The sequence below is a fragment of the Cyprinus carpio genome, chromosome B7 (genome assembly GCF_018340385.1).
Source record: "Cyprinus carpio isolate SPL01 chromosome B7, ASM1834038v1, whole genome shotgun sequence".
Taxonomy (NCBI): domain Eukaryota; kingdom Metazoa; phylum Chordata; class Actinopteri; order Cypriniformes; family Cyprinidae; genus Cyprinus; species Cyprinus carpio.
Genome location: NC_056603.1, coordinates 34,684,721 through 34,711,126, shown reverse-complemented (window position 1 = coordinate 34,711,126; position 26,406 = coordinate 34,684,721). Strand labels below are relative to the sequence as shown.

General features: G+C 35.7%; 2 protein-coding genes across 2 annotated transcripts; one reads left to right on the top strand and one right to left on the bottom strand.

Annotated features, from left to right (window-relative positions):
• Positions 1–1,277: 1,277 nt before the first annotated feature.
• fastkd3 (FAST kinase domains 3) lies at positions 1,278–20,027 on the top strand. Its single transcript, XM_042728409.1, is given in 8 exon segments — positions 1,278–1,364; positions 9,446–9,889; positions 9,892–10,891; positions 13,940–14,028; positions 17,383–17,557; positions 17,690–17,759; positions 17,850–17,964; positions 18,634–20,027. Coding segments are annotated over 7 exon segments (1,989 nt in total). The 5' UTR covers positions 1,278–1,364; positions 9,446–9,448; the 3' UTR covers positions 18,733–20,027.
• chmp5b (charged multivesicular body protein 5b) lies at positions 18,827–25,577 on the bottom strand. The gene is made up of 8 exons (XM_042728410.1): positions 25,386–25,577; positions 24,750–24,854; positions 22,582–22,628; positions 21,582–21,675; positions 21,358–21,429; positions 21,142–21,250; positions 20,795–20,910; positions 18,827–19,199 (listed from the first exon to the last, which is right to left on the bottom strand). The coding sequence occupies exons 1-8, from the start codon at positions 25,452–25,454 to the stop codon at positions 19,149–19,151; spliced, it is 663 nt and encodes a 220-aa protein (XP_042584344.1). The 5' UTR covers positions 25,455–25,577; the 3' UTR covers positions 18,827–19,148.
• Between the last annotated feature and the right edge of the window lie 829 nt (positions 25,578–26,406).

Here is a 26,406-nt window from a genome sequence, read left to right as displayed (position 1 = left end):
TTATTTTTGTGTATGTCACACGGAAAAAAAACATCACCTTCCATCAGGGCTTAAAGGGTTAAGCGGAGTTCATCAGATGAACTAATGAGGGCCGCAATACTCCCCTGATGCATCTAACCACAAATCTCTATAGAAGACGAAGAAGGACATAGCATGGCGGAAAGCGGAAAAGTCAGTGGATCCCAGAATTTAATGTCAAAATCAGTAAAAGAATCACAGATAATTTGTCAGTGTACTCTGGTGAAATGATTGCAATTTAACTGGCATTGCAGTGAGTGGAGGAAAATAGGCCAATGCGGACACTCATATGTTCTGATTCAAGTTCATCTTTAATTACAATTAAAACATGTCATTCAGAGAGCAGAGCAGATATAATGATTGAGATTCTTCAAACAATATATAGGATCCAGATGATGGCAATGTATGTAGCTTTCTGTTGGGTACCAGCACATGTGGGAGTAAAAGGAAATGAGTTTAGCAGACCAATATGCAACAGGAAGCAACAAAGAAAGTAGACAAAGATATGCAGTATGGTAAGAGTGAATTAAGTGTTTAATCAAGCAACGTGTGAAGAATAGATGGCAGAAAATATGGAAGAAGAAAGAATGGGGAGATGGTTTTTATAGCATTCAAAGAATTGTTGGTAAGTACAGTGTAAACGGAAAGAAATAGACAGGATGAAAATATCATCTCAAGGCTTAGATTTGGTCATACTACTCTTAATAGCAGTTTGAAGAAAATGGGGAGACACATGAAACTGGAAAGTGTGAATATTGTTATATGGAGGAAAATGTAGAGCATGTTATAACGAAGTGTCCCAAGATACAGAAAGGAAAGAAAGATACTGATTGATTGCTTCAAGGAAAATAAAGAAAAACTTAATTTGATGAACATTTTGGGAAATAAATCAGGGTATAAAAACTTTCAATTTTTAATGCATTATTTAAAGGACACAGGATTATATAATAGAATTTAGTGAAAATTATGGGCCTGATCTACACTCCTAATCAGTAGGTGGCGGTAACGCACCCAAAAGGTATGCCATCCGCCATTAAACTCCAAGAAGAAGAAGCTTTGCATGGGAGCTTACCTACGGTCGAAATAGACCTCACTGCAATTTTGTTAGCAACTATAGCTAGTACCATTTGTTGCCTCGTATGAAGTCACTACTGTCCGTTTAAATGTTGTTAGCATTTTCAGCGTATATCTGAAACTTTTACTTTAAGAGAATGCTAAACTTAACGAGTTTTCTGTCAGCTACTTATACATTATGTTGAGAGAGCCCGTCTTTACTGTGTCATTATAAATGAGTAGTTAAAACTGTTTTTCCGTGTGGTAATCTGCAGTGGACCCATGCTTCAGAGGTAACCGCTATTCATTCATTATCTATTAGTCATAGATTATAGCATTACACGAGTAGTTGAACTCTCAGTTTCAGACTACTAATTTGACTTCCACGTGTGGTACTTCTCTCTCTCTCTTTCTCTCTCTCTCTCTCTCTCTCTTTCTCTCTCTCTCAATTCAATATTCAATTCAGGATGTGCTTTATTGGCATGGCAATTGTTACAATGTATTGCTAAAGAATAGTGTTTACATTGATTCTAGAACAGATGTGTATAAAATGATAATAATAATAAATAAATGCATGTATATATAAATGAAATAAAATGGAACAAATCAATTCTAGAATTCTGATGTACAACAATTTAAAATTCAGCGGTGTGTGTGGGCGCATCACTGAGTTGTTTGACTCCTTCCTCATTTTTGTGACAGGCATCATGTTATCTTGCTGCTAGTCTCGAAGAGGCACAATATTGTTTTTCCAACTAATAAATATTGAAGTTGTGTTTTCTGTGTAACATTTTGAGTCAGGGCAGTGTTTCAAATTTTTGATAAAATTGTCTTTCTACTGTCTTGATAGTGCAGCTGGTGAGGAAGTGTTTCTGTCTTACAGTAGGGGCAGATGCAGCTCTCTTTGGGCAGCCAGTGCTGTTTGATATCTGCCCGTCTCTGCAGTATAGACCGAATATGATTGCTCAGTCTGTACCTTGTAATTTGTCTTCTTAATTTACAGTCTTTCACTGTACTCAGATATTCTGCAGTTTTGTAATCTCTATTTAGGGCCAAATAACATTCAAGTTTACTTTGTTTTTCTGTTCTTTCATTCTAGTAAGTTAGATAATTTTCTTTTTGTGCTTTTATAATTTGGTTCGGCTGAATTTTGTGGATGAATATTCCACAATATTGAAATTCAGTTCAAATGTTCTTTATTGCATGACCGTGTAACATCACAATGTTGCCAAAGCAATAAATATATTATACAGACATACATATAAGTAAAATCTAGGGGAAACACATATACATGTTCATATTATACATGTAAAATGACCGAGTTTTATTGGTAAGGCCCAATCATCTTACTGTACTTTTCTGAAATGGAGAGACTTTAGTGCAGCCCCTCTTCATGAGGCGACAGCAGCAGAAAAGATCATCAGCCTACAGGAGAATTTAATCAATTTGGAGCTGCTGTGTTTCAGCATCTCATTAGATATTCCATTCAAGCCACAGGATTTTTTTATTTTTTAAGGATTTCATTTTGCCTATTAGTTCATTTAATGCTATGGGCTTGTCTAAACGGTTTAGCTGCTCTTTTGTAGTGAATTCTAGGTCATGTAATTTGGAGGTCAGATGTTCTTGTTGAGCTTTATTTTCATGTGATCAGCTTTTTTCTGTGTAAGCAGTGACATGATATTTTAAAGGTTTGTTAATATGGGCTTGTCTTTGGACAAGAATAAGGACTGTTTCCTGTAAGAGTAGCCTACAATGCCGGTGTTTTTTTCTATAAAGTGGGATTTCTGACACACAGTCCTGTTAGTAAGTTTTCATTAGTGATTGACAGATATATATCGCCTCGGCCGATATTTGGCATTTTGCAAATATCGTCATGAGCCGATAAGTTTTTTCTACTTGGCCGATGTGTTCGAGGCGAGACTTTTATGTTGACGGCACTGAGGAGCGGGCAAGCAGCACATGCACAAAATCTTTTCACTGCGCGCTGCGAGCTCGCGTCCTCTGGCTCTTAAATGTTTAAACTGGCAAAAACTTAAATGAGTTTAGTTTTCAACACAAAAAAATGTATGTGTGCTGCTCTCCTGTGCGCCTGTGTGATAAAGAAAATAAATGACTGCTCCAGCATACAGCATTCGCATTGAACAAGTGAATGGTTTGTCCAGGTTTTTTTTTTCTTTTTCTCATCGCTGTTGTTGTAATGTACTGGGAAGCCAGAATGCGCATCCATCAACAGAAACATACATTAGCCAAACCCTGTTTTTTTTACATGTTAATTATAAGAAACCATATTACAGATGTGTTGTCAGATTTAAGTTAAAACCGTGGTCCTAGCGCGTGCCAAACCGCGTGTGGAGAACCGAATGGTTCAGTTTTTTTCGCAAACCGTCCCATCCCTCATTTGTTGTAATGAAATGTGTTTATGCGGTTTAAGGTTAAAAAAAAAACACACATTATTTTCCACATACGCTACTGTACAATTATTGTTTTTTCTCTCTCTGCCCCGCGCCGTTTCTTATACGTGTCGTTTCATCGGTCTGAAAGTGAGGTATGCTCTGATTGGCAAACCTATCCAGTGAGTTGCCTCAGAGCGGTGTGACGGACATTTTCCCCCCTGCCATACTTGTGATGCGTGTCCAGGTCAGAAACACCAGTGCGACAAGACAAAAACAATAAAACCCCCAATACAGACGAGCCATCTGTTGCATCCCACTGGGGACATAATTACAGATTATAATGACTTGTACTGTGTTTTTTACACATTGCGGTTGCATCACGCCGTGTAAAACATAAAACCATGTCTGCATTTGTGATCTGAGAAATTGCAAACAACAAGCTCTACTCTGCACCAGCGGGTTCTCAATTCCAGTCCTCGCGCGCCGCCCAGCTCTACATATTTTTGCCCATGTCTCTCTGTTAACACACCACTGATTCAGATAATCAGTTAGTTAGAAGTGAGCTCCGTGCATGAACTGTGTTCCCATTGATATGGTCCCTACACAGTGTTCATTGCTCCCTACCCCTGAGCAGGGGAAAATCTGTTGAAGTTTACCTCACTTTGGAACCATTCATTCATGGATTTGTGGCTGCGCAACATCTTCACACATGTGGACACACATGGACAAGTGTGACATTGTATACTTCTGTAAATAAATACAATCTCGCACACTTCAATGCAATTTGAATGGAAGATATACGTTCGCTTCAAACTGGAATCATGGCGGAATATCCTGTGATGTCCACTTCCCAGGGCACTTACATTTGAATAGAACAAACATCTGAAGCCATAGGAGAAAACATACAAAATGTGCAGATCAGGGGGGCGCGAAGGCTGGAATTGAGAACTCTACACTGCTCAAAACTTGCATTTGAATCATAAGTGGCAAATCCTTTACATATGTAAATGTACTTACAGACTGTGAGTCAGAAACAGCCGGCATTGTAGTCTTTCTGTCCCAGGATCAGGAAACAGGCCTCCATAAAAATGTGTTGCTCACGTCTGTATATGTGGGGTTGAACTGTTCTGGAAACAGTATTGTAAAATACACGTAACCACTGATTTCTAGTTGTGTCCTCTTTTGGAAAACCAAACAAAGTATTTTTCGCTTTCACAATGAACACAGTGTCTCCACGAACATGGCGCCGGTGGCAACAGCGAGCATCAAAAGTTATACACCTTCTTTCCTTTGGGTGAACATTTGGGCGGCGTTTTTGCAAATCTTCCCACATCGTGATGTAGATGTGGGGGCATGTTTAAACAAGTTGTTTTTAGGGGGGGCGGTGGACGACTCTTTAACTTTTATAAAGAATATCTCTTGGGTTTGAGACTTTAGTCTTTGCAATTTCACAGATCTTCCTTTATGACACCAAAGGCTTGTAACACTCCAAAGGGAAAGGAAAACTTGAAATCGCATCGTATTACCCCTTTAATGCAAGTTTCAGCACAAAATAAACACGAGTAGGGATGTAATGTATGAAAATTTCTAATCACGATTATAGTGACCAAAACTATCATGGTTATAAGTATTATCACAGTATTGTTAAAATGTGCTGGAGATGTTAAAAAAGTACAGACACATAAATCACTTAACCAAGTTTTATATTTAAAAATCAACAAACAACAAATAAAATGACTTTTTGTTTGCATAATCACTAAAAAAAATAATATTACCAATGATGTCCAGATTTTAAATGACAACTTTGACTGACAACAGACTTAATAGCATGTTGAGATATCTAATGTAAATGTTCAGAATTGTTCGTTGAATTGTTTAAATATGTAGAATCCACATAAACTTGTTTTTCATCATGCACCGGTCAAAATTTACAGCAGGGCATGTAAATTCAGTCCCGTTTTTGGCCAGACAGCTGCATAAATCCACTCTCTTACAGCACGTAGCGCTTTATGGAAAAGCTGAATTGCAGCTGTTTCACCGTAACCTCCGTGGACAAAACTAGCATTCCTATTAAGAACACTTCCTTTAGGTCAGCGGTTCTCATTTCCAGTCCTCGCAACCCCCTGCTCTGCACATTTTGTATGTCTCTATTTGTTAACACACCTGATTCAGATAATCAGCTCGTTAGAAGTGAGCTCCGTGCATGAACTTTGTTCCCAGTTGACATGGTCTCTACACAGTGTGTCATTGCTCCCTACTCCCTGAACAGGGGAAATCGGTTGAAGTTGAAGAACATTCACTCACGGATTTGCGCTGCCGCAACGTCTTCATACACGGAAATTTAAATTCACGTCTCGCAAACTTCAATGCACTTTGAATGGATCATATACAGTATATTCGCTTTGAACTGGAATCATGGCGGAATATCCTGTGATGATCGCTTTGAACTGGAATCATACGTTGGAACAGAAACAAACGTCTGAAGCCATAAGAGAAAACGTACAAAATGTGCAGAGCAAGGGGGCGTCGAGGACTGGAATTGAGAAGCGCTGCTTTTAGGTAACTATTACATGGAGCAAAGATGAAAACAAAATGCCATCAAATCGTTTCTGAAAACAGTCAGAACCTTCAGAGGTACATCATTCATATAATTAATTAATTCATATATTAATTTGAAATAATTCCCTTAGCACTATTTTAAAACCTCCCAGCTTTTCCGCCCTGTTTTGACTCAAAACGAAAACTACTCTATGTGCTGTGCGCACGTGAGACTGTTACTGAAAACTGTGCTTTATGCTGAACAGTATTTATTTTATCGCGAGTTGTTCAAATCGCAGTTATCTAATATGGTTTTAATAATAATTAAAAAAATGAAACGGTTAATACTAACCATGGGGGATTTTATCATGATTTATCATCAAACCGGTTATCGTTACATCCCAAAACACGAGTCATGGGGACTAAACATCCGAAGGTAAGTTAAGAGAAAGGGTACAGCTTTACAAGCTGTATCCTGTCTCATGTAATTGCTCAATCAGTGTTTCAGCTGCGCAAAGACATCAATATAACGGCTTGTAAACAATGTCATGTAACATCACATTTACCTCAGAAAAACATATTTGGTGACCATAAACTCATTAGTCAGATAGAAAAATAAACTGTAGCGAGGGGCATTTTGCTAAATATATGCACCATATAACATATTCATTATAAATTTTACTGTTCTTTAATGTTTCATTTATGTTTTATGACAGCCACCATTATGTTTATATTTCCAAAAAAAAAAAACGAATTAAATTAGGAATATTATGTAATTGTAACTTTATTATTTTAAAAACTTTATTAATGTAATTTTAACAAATCAGTCAATTTAATCTTTGATATTATAGTAATGATCGTACCAGCTGACTCTCATGTAGGCTATATTTTACAGCATTAGTGGAGAGATTTTTTTCCTTGAGAAAATTTGGGATGTATTGTACCTGATAAAATAATTTATATTGAATTGATATTGAATCGAATCGAATTGCAAGCTTGTGAGTGTCAAAACCCAGCCCTAGATAGAAGTCTGTCTAATAATCATATAGAACCGTTAAACAAAGGAATTCATGCATACAAAAAGTATTATAACGATTGCTTTTATATTATTAGTAATAGAAAGGCAAACCATGTTGTTCCAAACCCGTAAATGCTCAGTTCGTCTTCGGAACACAATTTAAGATATTTTGGATAAAAACTGGGAGGCTTGAGTAAATAACCATAAAAGGTATAAAAGTCGTCTTCAGAATAGGGATATGCCGGTATCAAATTTTCCTGTTGCGATTAATTGATAATGCTTTTGTCACGGTATACGGTATTATCAAGGTATTGAAATTTAGTTTCAAAAAAAGTGTTGTCACAATACAGTATAACAGGTTTAAACAACTTTTTTTCTTTATAAAAAAAAAATAACTGAACATTTAAATACAATAAAGCAATACAGAAAAAAATATATATAAAGTTAAAAGTTTTACACATTAAAGTGCCAAAAGAACTATAAAGACCAATAGGTATCACTTTTACAATAAGTTAGTTAACCTTAGTTAATGCATTAACATTCAAGGCAAGGCAAGTTTATTTATATAGCAACATTTTGTACACAATGGTAATTCAAAGTGCTTTACATAAAAAGAAAGTAAAAAAAAAAAAAAGAAGAATAACCACACAAAAAAAAACTAATTTAAGATTAAACTAATTAAAGCAATTTAGGGACTTTGAAAATTATTTAAAAATTGACTTAAAAAGAATTTAAGACGGTTTAAAAATAGAAAATGATTTTACATAAAATACAGTGCTATACAATAAAATATAGTGTAATCAGTTTTGTACATCGCATAGTGCTCATTCAATAAATGCACAGCTAAAAAATGAGCAATAGCTACATTTGCTACAGAAGTTATTAATCTTTGTTAAAACAATACAAGTCTTAGTTCAGGTTAGCTCATTAAATAACACAGATGCAACTTTCAATTTTAACAATGTGTTATTAAATATTGGAATACCTCAGATTAATGAATGTTCAGAAGAATTTTCATTGGCAGTTTGTTAACTAAAGAAGCCCTAATGTAAAAAGTGTGAATGAACAATTAAAGAATCAAAACACTTTCAACCAATATCTAGGGCATGTTTGTAGTCCAGATTAAAAAAAAAAGTTTGAAAATAAATATAAGCCTATTAAGTCTAAATATTTTAAATATTTGGCTCTGTGATGAACACCATAGCAAATCCACAAATCTGAATGGCTATTTAAAATTATTTAAATGTGGTTTAGAAAGTAGCATCTGATTTATTTATGGGGTTTACAGAGTGAGGTCTGCATTTTAGCACCATCTGCTGTCAGAGAGTAAATGTGCTTTCATTCGGCGCGTTCTCTCACGTGTTCCCCCATGTGCTTCTTCTCTTACGTGCTTGTTTACATCAGAGCGCACGCTTCTTTCAAGCAGCATACAGTGGTGTTGTGCATTTGAGCAGTTGATGGGAAAAATATTCTTAAAATGCATTCCAAATTCGGAATCATTTGTAATATATAATTATTCACGGTATTTAGAAGTGCCCACGATAACAATATCGTGCATATTCATTACCGCGATATATCGCGCATTACCGACCTGATACCGGCACAAGTCTACTTCAGAATACTCCATCTGCCATCAGACGTGCAATCGGTTTATATGAAGCGACGGGGAACACTTTTTTGTGAGCGAAGAAAACAAAAATAAAGACTTTATTCAATAATTCTTTTGTCAACGGTCTCCTATGTGTCTCTCCATATCACTGTATGCTCTTTTGTGTCATCCACGCCACAAGGACCCGCTGTTTTATTCCAAATCAAAGCTAAATACATGTATAAACAGTGCATCCTTGTTGCGCGGATGACACAGAAGGGCATACACAGCATATGGTGATATGGAGAGACACAGAGATACGTGAGGTTGAGTATCCCTTTAAGCAAATATGCATTTATATAATTTAAACAAATCTTTAAATGACTAATGAACATTTAATATCACAAACCTTGCAAATTTAAATTTCGAATTCAGCTGTGAGATTTTGTGAAGTGTGCAATTTTATCCAGCATGATCCCCTGTTCTCAGCATGATAGTCAGTGGGTTGAATGCTTTAAACTTTAACACTTTAAACTTGTGATTTATGCTGTGCTTTATGCATTTGCCCACTGTCATATTCATGTGATTTTTCTGTGTGCTGTATGTAAATTGAAAAATGGCTTTATTTAAAAAATGTGATTCCCAATGCACACAACCTTCCCAGAATACTCAGTGCCCTGTTGGTTACAGTGTTTACTTCCTTTTTTTATATATTTTTTTATTAAACATTTGTTTATTTGTGAAAAATACTTTGTCACTTAAAGTATAAGCATGTTTATTTTACACATTTATTTTTTAATCCATTGTCAAATGATTTAAAATTTCTCTGATACACAGGATATGGTGGCATTTGTTATGATGGCCAGAACACTGGCACTGAGGCTGCATTTCCTGGGCCATTTGGATGACCAGATCCTTCCATCACTGAAAGCATGTGCTGGTAAGCGCCTGTCTTCTCCTGGTCTCCGAACCTCTACTATCTGCTTTCCCACATGTTCCAGCCTCAGTCCAAGGGGTGTATGTACCACAGAACGAGACCCAATGTTCCTTGCTGCTGGATCTGTTCGCCCTTACCAGAAGCTCTTCCCCAGTGGAAGTGGTTTGTCCTTGTTGCACCACCTGACTTCTGATGAGGACCACACCTTTATAAAGCGACTCACCTCCTGTACTTCATCTCAGCAAGTTCTTCGTCTCTTGCGATCATACCCTCTCCTCTCAGGTGCAGCAGCAGCATCTATACTTCACCGACTGGCAGACTTGGAGCATGATTCTGCATGTGGCTTCGGAAACCACAGATACTGCTATCAGATGCAGGCCTTAATGAACTTTGCCAAACACTGGAGCATGATTCAACCAAATTACAGGATGAGGTATTGGTTAGAGCTCTCCTGGGCTGTACACGTCTCTACCTTGACCCCCAGAGCCGCTTAGTGGTAAGGCTGGTGTTTGAAAGTCAAAAGAGACTGAATTTGGAACGGCTCAGTGTTGAAGCGCTATGTGGGTTATCAATGGCTTTATTTGCATTGGAAGGCCCTAACAGTGGCATGATAAAAACAGGCTATGGGTCAGCTTCACAAAATAAAGATACAGCTCAATGGAATACGGCAGAGCTAGTTGCTGTTTACTCTATGCTAGCAAATGGTTTGGGTGAAGATGGATGCTATCTGGAGCTTCTAAATAAAATGAATACTCAGGCACTTCAATTAGTGCAAAAAATGGGCCCAGGGGCGATAAGCGAAATTCTAGGTGCTTTATTCAAATTGAGACATAAGGAAGCATTACCACTTGTAATTGCACTTTGCAAGCAAGCTGTTCATCATGTTCAAAACTTTGCAGATCCAGAACTGACTGTGGTGTTGTCAGCACTTATGCACTATGGACACAGTGACCACTTTCTTGTGGAAGCTCTTGAGCGCCATGTGCCCAAGGTTGCCTTTACTGCTCATGCAGAAACAGTAACCAAGGTGATGCAATTTTTCCGGCGATGGCGCATTCTTTCTCCACCTGTTTTTAACACTGTGGCTGAGAGTTTTGTGTATCGTGCAGAGGAGTACTCGACGTGGCAGGTGTCACAACAGATAGCTGCACTGGGAGTTTTGGGATACCTGCCACCTGATGCTGGGAGGTTGTTCCGAAAGGTGGAGTCTGTTTTGCATGCCCGGTTTTCCCAATTTCAGCCCAGAGCCCTGCTAGACCTACTGTATGCCTGTACCCTTCTACAGAGATACCCACTTAACTTTGTCTCAAAAGTCTTCAGCCCTTACTTCATGCAACAGCTACAGGGTAAGAAACAATGAAACATTTTCTATACAGTACCTGGGTTCAGTTTTTAGGAATATCCATGATTAATTGATCACTTGTTTTGTTTTAATGTTAATTGATTAATTAATCATTACTATTAATACAGAATAATGATATTTGGAGTTCTCCATGTTCATATACATGTGGCCTATGTATAAATTGTTTAAATATGCTCAAACATGATTATTGGTATTTAGCTAATAATTTAAATGTAATTCTTTAATTCATTATTATAATGTATGGTATAGAAAATACAGAGTGGTTGTGAAAAACAGTGATTTCACCATCTATTTGCATAATTACTGAACATATTTGTGCTGAAATTAGTTAATAGACAATAGAAGCTTAAAGGGATAGTTCACCCAAAAATGAAAATTTGATGTTTATCTGCTTACCCAGGAGGAATTCAAGATTTAGGTGACTTTGTTTCTTCAGTAGAACACAAACAAAGATTTTTAACACAAACTGTTGCAGTCTGTCAGTTATATAATGGAAGTGGATGGGAATCACGGCTTTGAGAGTTATAAAAAAACATAAAACAAAATTAAAACTCTGCGGCATGTGATGATACATTGATGTGTAAAGACACAAAACATTGGTCTGTGCAAGAAACTGAACATTATTTATACCATTTTTTTACTTCTTTGATTCACCACAATGTTCGAAACTGTCCCAAGCACGTCCTGAGCATGTGACGCATCTTTTCTTCTTCTTCCTGCTTTTATGGCAGATCGCAGACATATAAGTGCATTACTGCCACCTATCTCTCAAATGGGACCACTGACACTCCTAATTGAGATTGTAGATAGAGTGTCAGTGGTCCTTTTGTTGGCGGTAATGCACTTATAAATCTGCGATCTGCCGTAAAGCAAGAAGAAGATGCATCAGGCGCCGGCTAAAGGAGAAGACCCGTCACACGCCTGCTGTTGAGAACACGCTCAGGACAGTTGAACAGTTCAGACACTGAGTGAATCAGAGGTTAAAAAATATATAAATACTGTTTAGTTTCTTGCACAGACCAATCATTTTGTATCAATGTATCGTCATGAGCAGCAGGGTTTAATTTGGTTTTGCTTGTGTATGTTTTCTTGACTCTCAAGCCGTGATTCCCATCCACTTCCATTATATGACTGACAGACTGCAACAGCTGGTGTGAAAATCGTAATTTGTGTTTCTACTGAAGAAACAAACTCACCCACATCAGGGCTCCAAAACTGCACTAAAACGGTCACATTTGCGACCAAAAAATATTAATTTGTGAGTGACGTTTTTGCTGAGGTCGCCACTGGCAACTAGACTATGTATTTACATGTTATAACATAAAAATTTGCATGTAATGCATTTTTTTCCTGATTATTTTGCGATATTCACATTTTTCGGTGTTCGGTATTAAATTGAGGTTTTGGTGGAAAAAAGAGTTTCAAACAGTCCTCATCTCTGCCGCGCAGCAGTGCTGACACACACCTGATAAATGCAGCTCAGTTGTGCAGCGAGAGAGAGATCGAAATGATGGAGATGTGCAAAGTGAAAGAGCAGAAAAAGCAGCGTCTGTTTCGTGCACAACTTGAACAAACTACAACAGGTAAAGCTGTCAGCTGTCTGGATATTGGCAATATCATTAACAATTCTCGTTTATAATCATTACTAATATGGCTTCTTCTTAACAAGATCTTAGTCTATGCTGTGTTCTGTTAATTACAAATTCTGTTCCAGTTATTACAAAAATCTTTGTTCTTTGTTACTTTTTAATAAACAAAGTATCAGCTTAAATTATTAAAAATTCATAACAAAATACATACAAATACAGTTTTGGCACTCTTTAATGCGGCAGGCATGGTTGCTTTAGTACCCCAGTTCAAGCGGAAGTAATCCATTTAATCTTTCTCTTTACTACTATAGTACATAATGAATATTAATTAAACATTGAATTAACATCTAAAGAGTGACTATTTTATAAGAGATCCTACAGTACAACTTACTGAAATGTCTTGTGTAAAAGCTCATTCAGTGTTTCAAACTGCAGAAAAACGTGTCAAGCTTGTAAACATTGCAACGTAATATACATTTACCTCAGAATAACCATTCAGTGTCCATAAGCTCATCAGTCAGCTAGAAAAATAACTATAAAGAGGAGCATTTTTGCTATATTTATGCGCGATTGCATTTTAATCGTTACTTAACCTGTTGTCTACATGATTCAACTCCTCCTCTAAAATTGCATTTTACTAATTAAGAAAAACAGACTGAAAGTGTGAAAGACATACACTAAAAACACAAAAATAAATGTGCAAAAGGTTATTCACAGAACCATTTTTGGTTCCACAAAGGAACATTCAGTCAAAGGTTCTTTAAAGAACCGTCTCTTTCTCAACTTTTTATAATCTGAAGAACCTTCTTTCGCCACAAAGAACCTTTTGTGAAACATAAAGGTTCTTCAGTTGTTAAAGGTTCTTTATGAAACCATTTAGACAAAAAAGGTTCTTATGAAGCACCTTTATTTTTAAGAGTGTATGACAACATTTACAGAATGCACTGAGGAGGAGCCCAAACTGGCCAAGTGATGCTTATGGTCCATGATATTGGTACAGATAATGAACAATTCTTTGTGACTGTATATTTCAAGTTGGAAAAGACATTTAGTTACAAGACAAGATGGATTAAAATGCTGATAAAGTCAAGAAAATGATGAGACATAAAAACATGACATATGATTGAAATGTTAAAATGTAAAAAAAAAAAAATAATAATAATAATGAAATAAAACACGTTTAATCTGTGGCACCTAAAAAATAATTCGGTGAGGGAATTTTTTTTTTTTTTATAGAAGCTAATGGCTTCTTACTGTATTTTTTAGTTTGGAGCCCTGTACATCTTAGAAACCCTGAGGGTAAGCAGATAAACATCAATTTTTCATTTTTGGGTGAACTATCCCTTTAATATCAATTTTTCATTTTTGGGTGAACTATCCCTTTATTTTTGTGTTGTATATTGAATTTTTTAATTTATGTTTTTTCTTTCTGTCTTTTGAAGGGGAGGAGGGCAGTGGGATAGATCACAGAGTGCTTGCACAGCTGACCCAACTTTACATGACCGTAAAGCTTGAGTGTCCATTTTATGATGTGAGTGAAACTGCATTATTATATTATTTTTTATTTATTTTTTTATTTTACCGTATGCTTAAGACTTGATGCTGTTTTATACCATATGTGATGTGAAAAATGAAACAAATTCCAAACAAATGGTTCTTTCACACTGAGCAAATGGAATCACTGTCAGGCTGAAAGAAATGTAACATTCATGTCAGTACAAAAGAGGGCACAACATAATACATCACCTTTCAGCTAGGGGTGGGGTGGGGGCAATGAACACATTCACATTCATGGTTCTGTCTTCCGATTGTTAATGGTCAAATAACTTGCAGATAAACAATTTAAAAAAAATTATAGTAAATGTTTCATTAACAGTGGAGGGCTGATTGATTTGTCAATTATTGATTGTTTAGTCATATATTACTATTTGAAAACGGGATAGGGTTGGTGTTTTTTTTTTTTTTTTTTTTTTTTTTTTTTTTTTTTTTGTAAATCCCCATTTGGGAAATCCTGATGAGACGAGGCAAGTAAAGAGCATCCGTTGCAGAAATCAGCATCTGTCAGGTGTCCAGGTCTGCACTGTATGCATGACTGTTTGGATGATAAAAATGTTAGTAAGTAATGTAATCTAGGTACCTCATTTTAAGTAAATTTTTGGACTACTTTTTAGATTACTTTTTATTCTAACTTGTTTTAAACTTACAATTAAACAAACTGTACAACACTAATGTAAAAAAAAAAAAAAAAAAAAAAAAAAAAAAGCAGAGAGAAAGAAAATGTATTAAATTTTTTAAAAACTGTATATCAACATCATAAAATTAAACATTGCATTACACCAGGGTCTCCCATACTGGAATAAAAGGCACAATATGTATGATTTTTTTATTTATTTTAAAATATCCAAAAACCACTAGAACTGTGTTTTAATTTTTGCTGACTTATGTACTTACATCATCCCAAATGTTTTGAAGAATGTTTAAATTCAGAGAAATAAGCAATTTTAACTAGTGACACGGACTGTGTCCATGCCTGCCAAAGATGTCATAATCCCTCGATTTCCGGTTTTGTTTTGTAGAAAACATATGGAAACACCAAATACGTTTTAATATGTTTTCATATTCGTTTTAAGTATAGTGTTCAAAATTTGTATTAAGTCCTATTGTACTGAATTTTGGTTGCAGTTCCACCAGAGTTCCACTGGGGGCAATCGCCACGAGTGCAAAATGAATGGGAGTCTATGGGGCTAGACGGCTAAATTTGTCCCTTTCACCCGATTGCCGTTGAGAAATCTCAGATCTGATTGTAGGTTTTGCAAGTTCAACATGGGTTATAGGTCGAAAGTTGAATGAACGAGTAATTATGTCCTTTCGATTTCTTACAGGTTGAGTTGTTGTTGCCCATAACACGCTAGCATTCTGCTAATGAACGTATAACGTATGACGTCATTGACATTTTTAAAAGACTTTTTAAAGCAAATAAGTGACTCTAAAAAATCTAACACCCAGCAATGTGTAATTTCTTTGCATCTCCTTTCGAATACAACATTCAAATTACTAGACAAAAAAATTATATCCTGAGAAAAGTGGATTTTGAGGGCTATACAGCCATTGACCTCCATTCATTCTGCACTCGTCCTGTGAGCGCCCTCATATGGAATCAGAGTGGAACTGCAACCAGTTCAGAAGCCAGAAGTGTAGTGAGAGTGAAACTTCTCGCCATATTAGACATTCTCTGATGTTATGCATTTTGATAGACTGGTGACGACCGCACAGAGTAGCATTATAACAGAACTTTCAGACGTATCTAGTATGATAAAACAGCGCTGCTTTTTTCCCCGACACACGCATGACCGGAAGGAGTGGAAGCGGTTGACTGTGGCATAATAAAAGCTCCGCTGCTTTCGAGCCGTGTCTCGCGCTCGTTCATCAGCCTCATTTCACTTCGACGGCTTTCAGCCTCACCCAGCTTTTAATAAATCATTAGCTCACCCATGAACATGATTTCTGTAGGGGGGATGAAGACCCACAACTCCCATGATTCCACACTCATCACAGCGTCATCAAACTACGCTACCTGGTCTTTGTTTATTTTGAATACACGCCCTCTAGCGGTGAAAAATTACATACTGTGCCTTTTTATGTAAGAACTGTAATAGTTTGTGAGTTGATCAAAAGCTAATAATTAATTAAATCATGAAAATGTAAAATAAACACATAAATATTTTACTTGTTTACCTCAGAGTCAATGTAACCATTAATTAACAGAACTGTAAACACGCAAATGCAATTATTATTGAGATATTTCAACTAAAGAGATATTTCAACTAAATTATTTTAGGGTTTGGCTAATAAAAATGTTTGGGAATCCCTTGATTATATATATTAACATTAGTAAACATGACATTACACACCCATAGTCTTCCAGGTTTGAAATATTTTTGTTCAGACTTCCAGAATCAACAGCTGAATATTACTGGACCTTATGGTGACATACATCACCATTAAAGGGATAGTTCACTCAAAAATGAAAATTCCGTCATAAATCGCTCACCCTCATGTCGTTCCAAGCCCGTAAGACCTTTTTGCTCAATTTAGGAACACAAATTAAGATATTATTGATGAAATCGGAGCACTACCCACGGTCTAGGCACAGAAACGAATCTGAACGTAGGTCTTCTGGGTTTGGAAAGACATGAGGGTGAGTAATTAACAGAATTTTCATTTTTTTTGGTGAACTATCCCTTTAATTTGCATAATTATTTGATTCATACATGGTAAAATTGCTTGAGAGGGACTGCCGCCCATATTTAGAAGCATTTTTTACACATTTGTTTACATGACATTTACTTGGCCATTCTATATTGTGAATATAGTCAAAGCTACATGCTATGACACACAGTAAGATTTTAGAAGGAAAATGTAAGAGTGGGAAAAATTAGGGGTGAATGAATAAATTTTGAATAATTCACATTGTGCCATTGTGCAATAATGTAATCAATAAAAAATAACTGTAATCTGATTTTGAGCATTTTAAAATGTTATATACTTTAATTACACCATACTTATTTTTTTGGGATCTGATTACATGATAAAGATTACATGTCATCAGTTACCTGCACTGGGCACACACACAAGGTGAATGTTGATACAGAAGAAGTTAATACAAGGTGGTACTAAGCATGTGTTGAGCTCATTCTGTGGTCGACAAGCTGCAAGAATACAGCTGTGCATGAGACAGAGGGAAATGCATAAAATGAAGTATACCCAGCTTTTTGGCTCCCAAAAAAGAATACAATTTAAAAGGATTGTTATATGTGAATTATATACTAATGTTGCTTGCTTATTTATAACAATGCTCATTTACATATTTCTTACACTTAAATGGGGACCACGACTTTCGCCAAAGTTTCAAGTAAAGTCATTTTTGGCTTCTGGACAGTCTTTGGAGACACCGGTGGAACCTCATTTCTATAATGCCGTGAAGTCCGCCCTTGTGGATCTGCTGGGAGCTCAATCTTACTTTGCTTCCAGAGTACTTACACCATATTGTTATACGCTAGGTACATATTATGCTTCCACTTTGGTCCTAAAATTGTATAGCTGTCAATTTCTTACACCAACACATGTAAACCTTCTGATTGGTATATCTTTGTGGCTGTATATGCCACTATTTTTTTTTTGTATATATGCAGACATTGAGATAAAACTAGATGAAGAAGGATACGTCTTGCCTGCTTCGCATACAGATGAAGTCCATAAAAGGTAAGGCATTTCCAGCTGTTTGGAAATAAAGTAGGAACTGATGAAAGTGCATGCATATTGTGATATTGATATTAATTTGTTTATTATCAGAATTGCTCTCTGTATTGATGGGTCAAAGCGTTTTGCAGCAAACGCAGAGAAACTACTAGGCAAGGAAGCCATCAAGCAGCGTCACCTGAGGATTCTGGGATATGAAGTTGTTCAGGTAAAACAAACTTAACTATTGCTTTAAACCCCAGTCTTATATGCATGACAATGTTTAAGGCTACGTCCACACAAAACCAGAGCTTTCCCTATCCGATCCTTTTTTCCTTTCCCATTGTCACAAGAAATATCTGCGTCCACACAAAACCACAAAACCGACACAAAACGATGTAGTATACATGCCAGATCAGCATGTGGGCTGTAATTCTGCCACGTAAAATGGAGAAGACGACTTGGACTATGCACATAAACCTTGCACGCGGTATACAAACAAACATGGAACAATACAGTTATTAATCTGTGTTAATGCTAGTTAACAAAAAAAAAAAAAAAACAATCGCTCAGTGTTGCTGTTACGTGATGTAGCGGTGTCTGACTAGGGGCGAGACGTGGGCTGATGACGTCATCGTTTCAGAAAATATACGGATTTGCTGTCCAGGCGGAAACGCAAGGGAGGCGTTTTCAAATTTATCCACTCTGGGACCCTGTTTCAAAAAATATCGGTTTCACTCTCCCAAAACGGCGGATGTGTGTGGACGAGATCCCTGTACGATACAAACTTTGTGTATACAGCGAAACATGTCTCCGTGTGGACGGGGCCTTAAACTTCAAAAGTCAAATTCAAACTAGTGTATGCTACATAATGGTCTTAGTTTTACTCTGTCTCTAGATTTCATACTATGAATTTGAGAAACTGAAGGATAAAAAAGAGGTTGTGGAATATCTGCACAAGAAGATCTTTCCTCACAGCTACAGACTCAGCTGGTGATATCTGGATTACCAAATGGATATTGAACTACAATTCATTAGATTTATTATGTATACAGAAGTTTTTTTTTCTTGTGTACAGAAATGTGACATTGTATGTAAATTATATTTATTTATGCTTTCAATAAAGTGTATTGCAGTACAAAGTAAACCACCTACTGGTGTATATCCTTCAGAAAATAAATCAAATCTACACAGTCAAAAATAAACCAACCAACAAAAACTCTGAACCCAATGATTAATGTTAAAAGATATCATGGATAGATTTCTTAACCAAAAGATTATAATCTGAAGTAGATTCAAGACTGAATTTAAAAAAGATGAAATCTTGACATTGAAGGTCTGTCCCAGTGTTTATGTTTGTAGATATTTGTCCAAATCTTTTGAGGGTTTAGGATGTATTGTCATTTTGTTCCATTATGTAGCTGGAATCTGAGGAAGGCCAAACTCATCCACCAGTACTCCATCCTGTTTGCAAAAAGCAGAATTCTCATATCAGTTTGCAAAAATCATTTTCTGTAACACTGGATGTTATTCACACGTCTCCACAAAGCAAATAATGTGTAACTAAAAATGCAGTGCTCAGTATGAAATATTTACATGCGATTTCATGAATACTGTATATAACACAATACAGACATCTTTCAATAATCTGCTCTAATCTTAATAAATATATAGTATGCAGTCTCTTTTTATGCAATAAAGTGACACTTTTTGGTATTCTTATCAAATTTTGATTCATGAAATTGACAAATGATCTTTTGAGCGCATTTGTCAACTATATACAATTTATTACTGAAATGAAAAGTCCACCACATTGAATTGATGGATGCAGCTTGGTGTGGCTTGTTTACTTTAAATTTACTAAGCATTCTATTAAAGGGTCATGAAACCCCCGGTCTGAACCTCAGATTTGAAACTGGCAGAAAAAAAAGAGCATGTAATGCTATAGAAAGTTGGGAGGGCAGAACATGAGGAGGTCTTATTGTATGTTAATTAGAGCACATGTTCTGTATTACCCCGAAAAAGGGGCATCCCTAGTGGGGGCATTTGGGACTGACTGTAGGGGAACCACAGTTGTTAGGGGCCCATAACCATTGAAATTGCTTTCAGAGCACTTTGATAAATGTAAAATGTTTTTAATTTTACATGTATACTGGCAGGTTAAGCAATCCGCATTGTATAATAAAATAAATTATTATTATAAATTATAGTAGCATTCATTATAGCATCATATATTATAAACAGCCTTAATAAATTTAAAGCAAAATAGAATTTTCGGTGTGTAGGAAATGTGCCATGTAACAAACTTGACACGCCTTACCTTGCCTAACAAGCACAAATTGTGGCAAGGTCAATGCAAGAAAAGGTAAAAACCAAAAACCACAAGATAATTTCTTTTATGAACGCAAAGACCAGCAATTTGTGAGCAGCTTTCAAAAAAGAATACAAAATCGACATATGGCTTAATGCAAATTTTTTTGTCTAATTGTAATACCATCAACTGTTTTATTATTTTTAACTATTATTTTTTAACTATTTAAAAAAAAAGGTGAAATTAGTTAATTATTTGTATTAGTAGTTATAAAAAATACTTTAAAACATTAGCATGTAGCCTTCAGATATTATTCAGTTAAGTTACCATTGCATTAAAAAGATCAAATAAAAAGTTACAAAATGAAATAATAAAATGGAAAAACAAACCTTTACAGGTGGCAGAACAATAGGCAGGTCTACTGCACTTACACTGCACTGCACATATCAATTTTATTTGTCCCATCCATAGCTATTACGGAGTGCTCACACAAATACACATGGGAGTGTTTGAAAGCATTTTTAAGATTTTTAAAATGTAAGTATCGAAGTATCAGTACTTATGACAACACTACTAGAACTGATATGTTATATGTGAATGCAAATTTGTTTGCTTTTCGTGCTTGCTGTTAACTGCATAATACAAGTTGCTTTGGAACATAAGTCACAGTACATTTCAGATTATAAATGTGACATTTTCTAGAAAAAAAAAAAAGGTTTTTTTTTTTTTTTTTTATGGTTGTGTTTACCCGATTTGCGGTTCTGTCTCCTGGTACTCCTTCGGGTATAGCTGGAGCAGAAGAAGCCTCATCCAGATAGGAATTGTCATCGTCCAAAAGGAGTTCGTCACCAAGTGCATCCAGCTCTATGGTACAAACAAATGCATGCAAAACAAACATAATTATTTTTTTTTTATATATATATATATATATATATATATAATATATATTTTTTTATATATATATATATATATATATATATAGTGAACAAAGTAAATATATTTATTAACAATAGATCAAAACTAATTACTAATCAAAAATAAAAATGCTAAATGCACAAAATAAAACAAACTACCTTAACCCCTGTTCTAACTAACCTGCCTCCAGATCATCTTCATCGATGTCTGGTGTCCCATAGCTGCGGCTAAGAGCTTCTTGCACTTCATTAGCATCTTCCATCATGTCCTCCAACTGGTCTTGCAGATCCTGTAGCATGAACAGCAAAACTTTTTCTTTAATACACGCATCATTTTTTAAATCAGTTCAGACAATTCAGTATGTTACACCAAGTAAAGAAATGAAAGGAATCTTACCTCAATCTGATCAATTTTAACATTCTTGTATGCTTTTTTCATTTCTTTGGCACCAATTTTCATCGCCTCCACCTGTTAAAAAAACATTAACATGCACACAGAGAAAACTTATACAGAATACAGAAAAGTATGTTTGCTACATATTGCTCATGTTGAAAAAAAAAACATGAAGGGAATTATAGAACAAATCACATTTTCTTTTTTTCTTATGACTGCGTTCTTACAGTGGTCTTGGTGTCTTTTAGTGTCTGGATGGTGTAGTTTGCTTGTTCCATGTTAAATGACTGCTGCATCAACTGATCTCTCTGCCCTTCATACCTGGAGATATAACAATATCCTTCAGTCTTCTATCCGTTTTTTGCATCAACAAAGTTTACGAAACACCATTATGATACAGACCAATTGTTTTATTGTGTGTGAAGCACTTAGTAAACCAGGGGTGTCCAAACTCAGTCCCGAAGGGCCACTGTCCTGCAGTTTAGCTCCAATTTGCCTCAACACCTGCCTGGAAGTTTAATTGGGGTTGAAGCTACACTCTGCAGGACAGTGGCCCTCCAGGAGCAGGATTGGAGACCCCTGTGGTAAACACATTTACATTTGTTCATTTGGCTAACTGTTTTAACCAAAGTTACTTGCAAAATTAAAACAGCATACAAGAGCTTAACGTATTAGCAGTGCCACAAAACAAATAGCAAATAAATATAGTATATATCAGTATATTATATATAAAAAGGCAATTTGTGTTTCGATCATGACTTTGGAACCATAAGCGCTACAATAAAAACAAAGTAAAACCCTCCTAGGTTGTACATTCGATTTGCATGAAACTTAGCACACAACATCCCTGGACAACTCATGACAAAAGCTTTAAAACTTAATTTGACAAAGTATTGTGAAGATGTAACACTTGGCTAAGCATAAAGCATGTTACTAATACCCAGCTATGCAATAAAACATGGTAAATACAAGCTAAAACTCACTAGAAACATCTAGCTAAATACAAACTAGCAAAATAGAATGCAATTCCCCTGGCATCACAGCAAATTTTTGATAATTTGCCATGGAACAGAAATTATTGTTGAGGCTAGGGATTCGCAAAACACACCAGCACCCAAAGGAGGGCACCAGTGTGAAACTGCCCGATCAATGCTGCTTTGCAGTTTTAATTTACAGTGCAGATTTTATACATAAACATATTAAGATTGACTACAAATAATGACTTACATTCTCTTCTGTTTGAGGACTCTCATGGCTTTCTGTTTCACCATGTTCTAGAATAGAAGCAGAAAAAAAAAATTGGACTACAATTTTTCCAATGTCCTGTTTGCATTATTAGGTCAGATCTTCATACACCATTGCGTGGTGTGCTCTGTCAGACACCAGATATATGGCTATAATGTTGAATGATTAAAAAAAATAGATAACCAAATTACCACCCCCCCCCCCTTTTTCAAAGACAGCCAAATTTATTTATTCCTATTTATATAGGTTTGATGTCAAACAACACCAAACACCATTGTTTATTCTACCAACTGTGACACACCAGGTTTATATATGTAATACAAATGGAATTTGAGAGCTATACAGGAAATGATTTTCAAAATATATCATCTTAAAGTCTTTGGTCATCATCACACATAGCCAGAGCTGGGCAGTAACTGATTACATGTCATCTGGATTACTTAATCAGATTTACTTACTCCAAAAATTAAGTACTTGTAATTAGAGTAAATTACATTTTAAAATACTCATAATCAGACTACAGTTACTTGCAATTGCAATACAGTTACTAGTTATTACATGATTACATATTTACACAACGGCAATAATTTATTCATAATTTATTGATTCTCCCTTATATCTCTTTTTCATCTTTTAAACTGTACTTACTAAATTGGCCTACTGCTTATATGCATTCAGAAAGTCTTACAGTTCTGTGGACATTCACACATAGAATGTTTGGCTACTCAGCATTTGACCACTGGATTTACAAAAATAATTTCAGGTTTAAGAAGTGTTTTAATATTGCATCAATTACTGATGAACAACATTCATTTTTATTTTAATTATCACTCAGTTGGTTATTTTACCATGTATTACTTTGGAAGACGTTTGTCTTTAAAACACACGAAAATGCACAAATTCACCAACTTTTTTTTTTTCATCTGATCCTCTTTCACGTAATATATTTTTATTTGAAGTGCCCTTGAGATTTTAAAATAAAGATTTTAATGATGAAGTATCACATATGCATGTTCATGGTTCTTTGAGGTTGGTTATGGTCACATGACATGCAGCAGATAAACAAATAAAATATTTCATTTTTTCAGTAAATGTTTTGATTGATTTTAAAATGATTTGTTTATATTCAACATTTTTTAATAATTTAATTCATTATTAGTGTTTCATAAAACTCATAAACCCCCTGCAGTTCCTTCACAATCTCAGTTTAGGAAACCTCGACATAAAATATTTAACTCACTTCATGTTGCTAGTAACAACAAACTGAATATATTTTCTTACTCTTTATATTTTTATGTCAATATGGTACAAGATTATCCTATTTAAATCAATGTGAAAAACGAGATAGCTCAAAAGTAATCTTAAAGTAAGTCTGATTTTATAACCTAAATTTACGAGTTCACACTTACATATAATAAACTGAGTAAAGGTTATGCGTATTTGGTGTGCTGTCCGGGGAGAAGGCTCCGAGCTCGGTAATTACTCTCGAGCCCGGGGTACTTCCCCTGTTCAGGTAGAGGGGTCTGACTTCGGCTTTTAGCCCGGACCCAGAGCGCTCCCCCTGAGTGCTCCTCCCCGCGCTGGGGTAGGAACGGGCTGACGGTGAGGAGTCGTGGTGGTGGAGGGATGCTGAAAGACTAGAGATAATGAACATAAGGCTGCTTTATTTATAGGGGTTCTCTCTTGAGATTTGTTTGTTAATAAAACATCACTTGTGTGATGTAATGGATTATGTTACGAATAAAAATTTTTGTCATGTAATTTGGAGTCAGTAACGGATTACAATTTGTAAGTAATCTACACAGCACTGCACATAGCTCATATAGTTATGAAATCATATGGATTCGAAAGACATCATCTATAGTGCACAAGTTTTATGGACTACTTATATAGTTTTTCTTTTATTTTCTTTTTGCAGCTTTGCTGTATAAATCACAATCCAGTTACACTGTATGGTAAAAAGCAGTTCATCCATTTTGTTTTTCATGGAATGATGAAAATGACTAAAAATGTTATGGACACAATTTAAAAAAAACAAAAAACAGAAAAGCACGTAAATGTAACAGAATTAAAATTTTGTGGTGAGTGATTCCTTTAATTTTCATACAGAAACACATTATTCCACCCAGGAAGTCTGAGCAAGATTTTACCTTTGATGGGCCATCCCTCATTTTCTTCATTTGATCTTTGTATTTCATCAGTTCAGCATCGAGTCTGGCTATCTTCTTATCGACAGACTCTGCTCGTGAGTCAACCTGGAATTCATCAAGGGAAAGAACGACATTATATAGGATACAACATATATTCAACCATGCATATGCTTACTTTATTTAGGAAATTAAAAGCTGTAATTGTAAATGCAGAAGAAATCACACCCTATGATAAGTCACTGTACTCTAAAACCAGCAGGACTGGTTCAAATTCAATCGACCTTAACACAAACTTTTTGTCATACACAACATCCAGAACAAATTTTGTGAGTATTCCAAAACACCAACCATGCCACGTCTTTAACATAAGCAAACCAAGAGAACAACTATAAAATCAACAAAATAAATGTATAATGTAATGTTTATCTACATGGACAGAGTCTGCTTTACTAACGTTACATGACACATCAGAACATATTTCAACCACTCAACAAATAACATGAAAAATCTTTAGGCCGATAATATGAAGAAAGAGAATTCAGTGAGAGATTTAAGCAACACTTAAGACATTTCAGCTCTCATGAAAACGTTCTTTTGTTTTACATTCTCGAAAGTTACATAGAAACAAACACATACACCCGATATACAGTCCGTCAGGTTTGGTGGCGGTGCTTTGGGGTTTCCTCGTCCGAAGATACGATTCATGCTGACACTATTGTAAATAAACAGGTTAAATAATAAAAAATAAAAGACGAAAACAGTCTCTCAACCTCCGCCCGACAACAAAACACAGCCTAGAAAAAGAATCCGGAAGCAACGACGTCATGACGTCCAAGGGGTTTTCCCACTGATCTATATATGACTGGATCGCTCATCACGTTCTGCCAACAGGCAGTGAAGCCACCGGAAGTGTTCGATCCGCCATTTTACTAATCTCTACAGGCAGAGCGCACCATAGATATACATAATAAAGGCTCACCGGCGGCCATCTTGTCACAGGCAAGCTTTCTGGCAGGCACTGTGGTACTGATGTTTCTTTTACTGTCTATGGTACTGATGTGGTACAGTGATCTGCGATAATATGGCAAGCCGTTTTAACATTTAAAACTTTGTTTTGACTATCCATAACTATAATCTCGGATAGTCACAATTGTAATTCCAGATATCTTTATTGCAATTATGACTCGTCGTAATTGGAATTAAGATATCTAATGTGATTATGACTAGTCATAATATGCATTCCAGATATCTACAATGCTATTACGACTAGTCATAATCTTCTTTTAAAGATATCCAAAATACATTTGTAGATATCTGCAATTCATTTATGACTAGTCAAATTACAGTTGTAGATCTACAATGCTATTACGACTAGAAAACCATTACAGAATTTGTAATGGTTTTAATGGTTCTAATGGGGATTCTAATGGTTTTAATGGACACTGTAATGGTCTCTGTTGGTCTCTATTGGTAATTTGCTTTCTTCTATTGGTGGCATGTATTGTCTATTGGATACCATTAAGGACCAACAGAACACCTTTGGAAACTTCTGGTGGTATCTACTGGACACCAGTAGAAACCATTATGACTCCAATAAATTAAGTGGTTTCTTTGGAAAACTGTAATGGTCTTAGTGGGTAGGCTAGACTGCTGAAAA

Excerpts from the sequence above, each read along its gene's own strand:
- chmp5b (XM_042728410.1), bottom strand. The coding sequence starts at position 25,454 with ATGAATCGTATCTTCGGACGAGGAAACCCCAAAGCACCGCCACCAAAC. Across the intron at positions 24,855-25,385 it reads TGACGGACTGTATATCGGGT|GTTGACTCACGAGCAGAGTC; the intron begins GTATGTGTTTGT and ends GATGAATTCCAG. Across the intron at positions 21,430-21,581 it reads TAAAAGACACCAAGACCACT|GTGGAGGCGATGAAAATTGG; the intron begins GTAAGAACGCAG and ends TTTTTTTAACAG.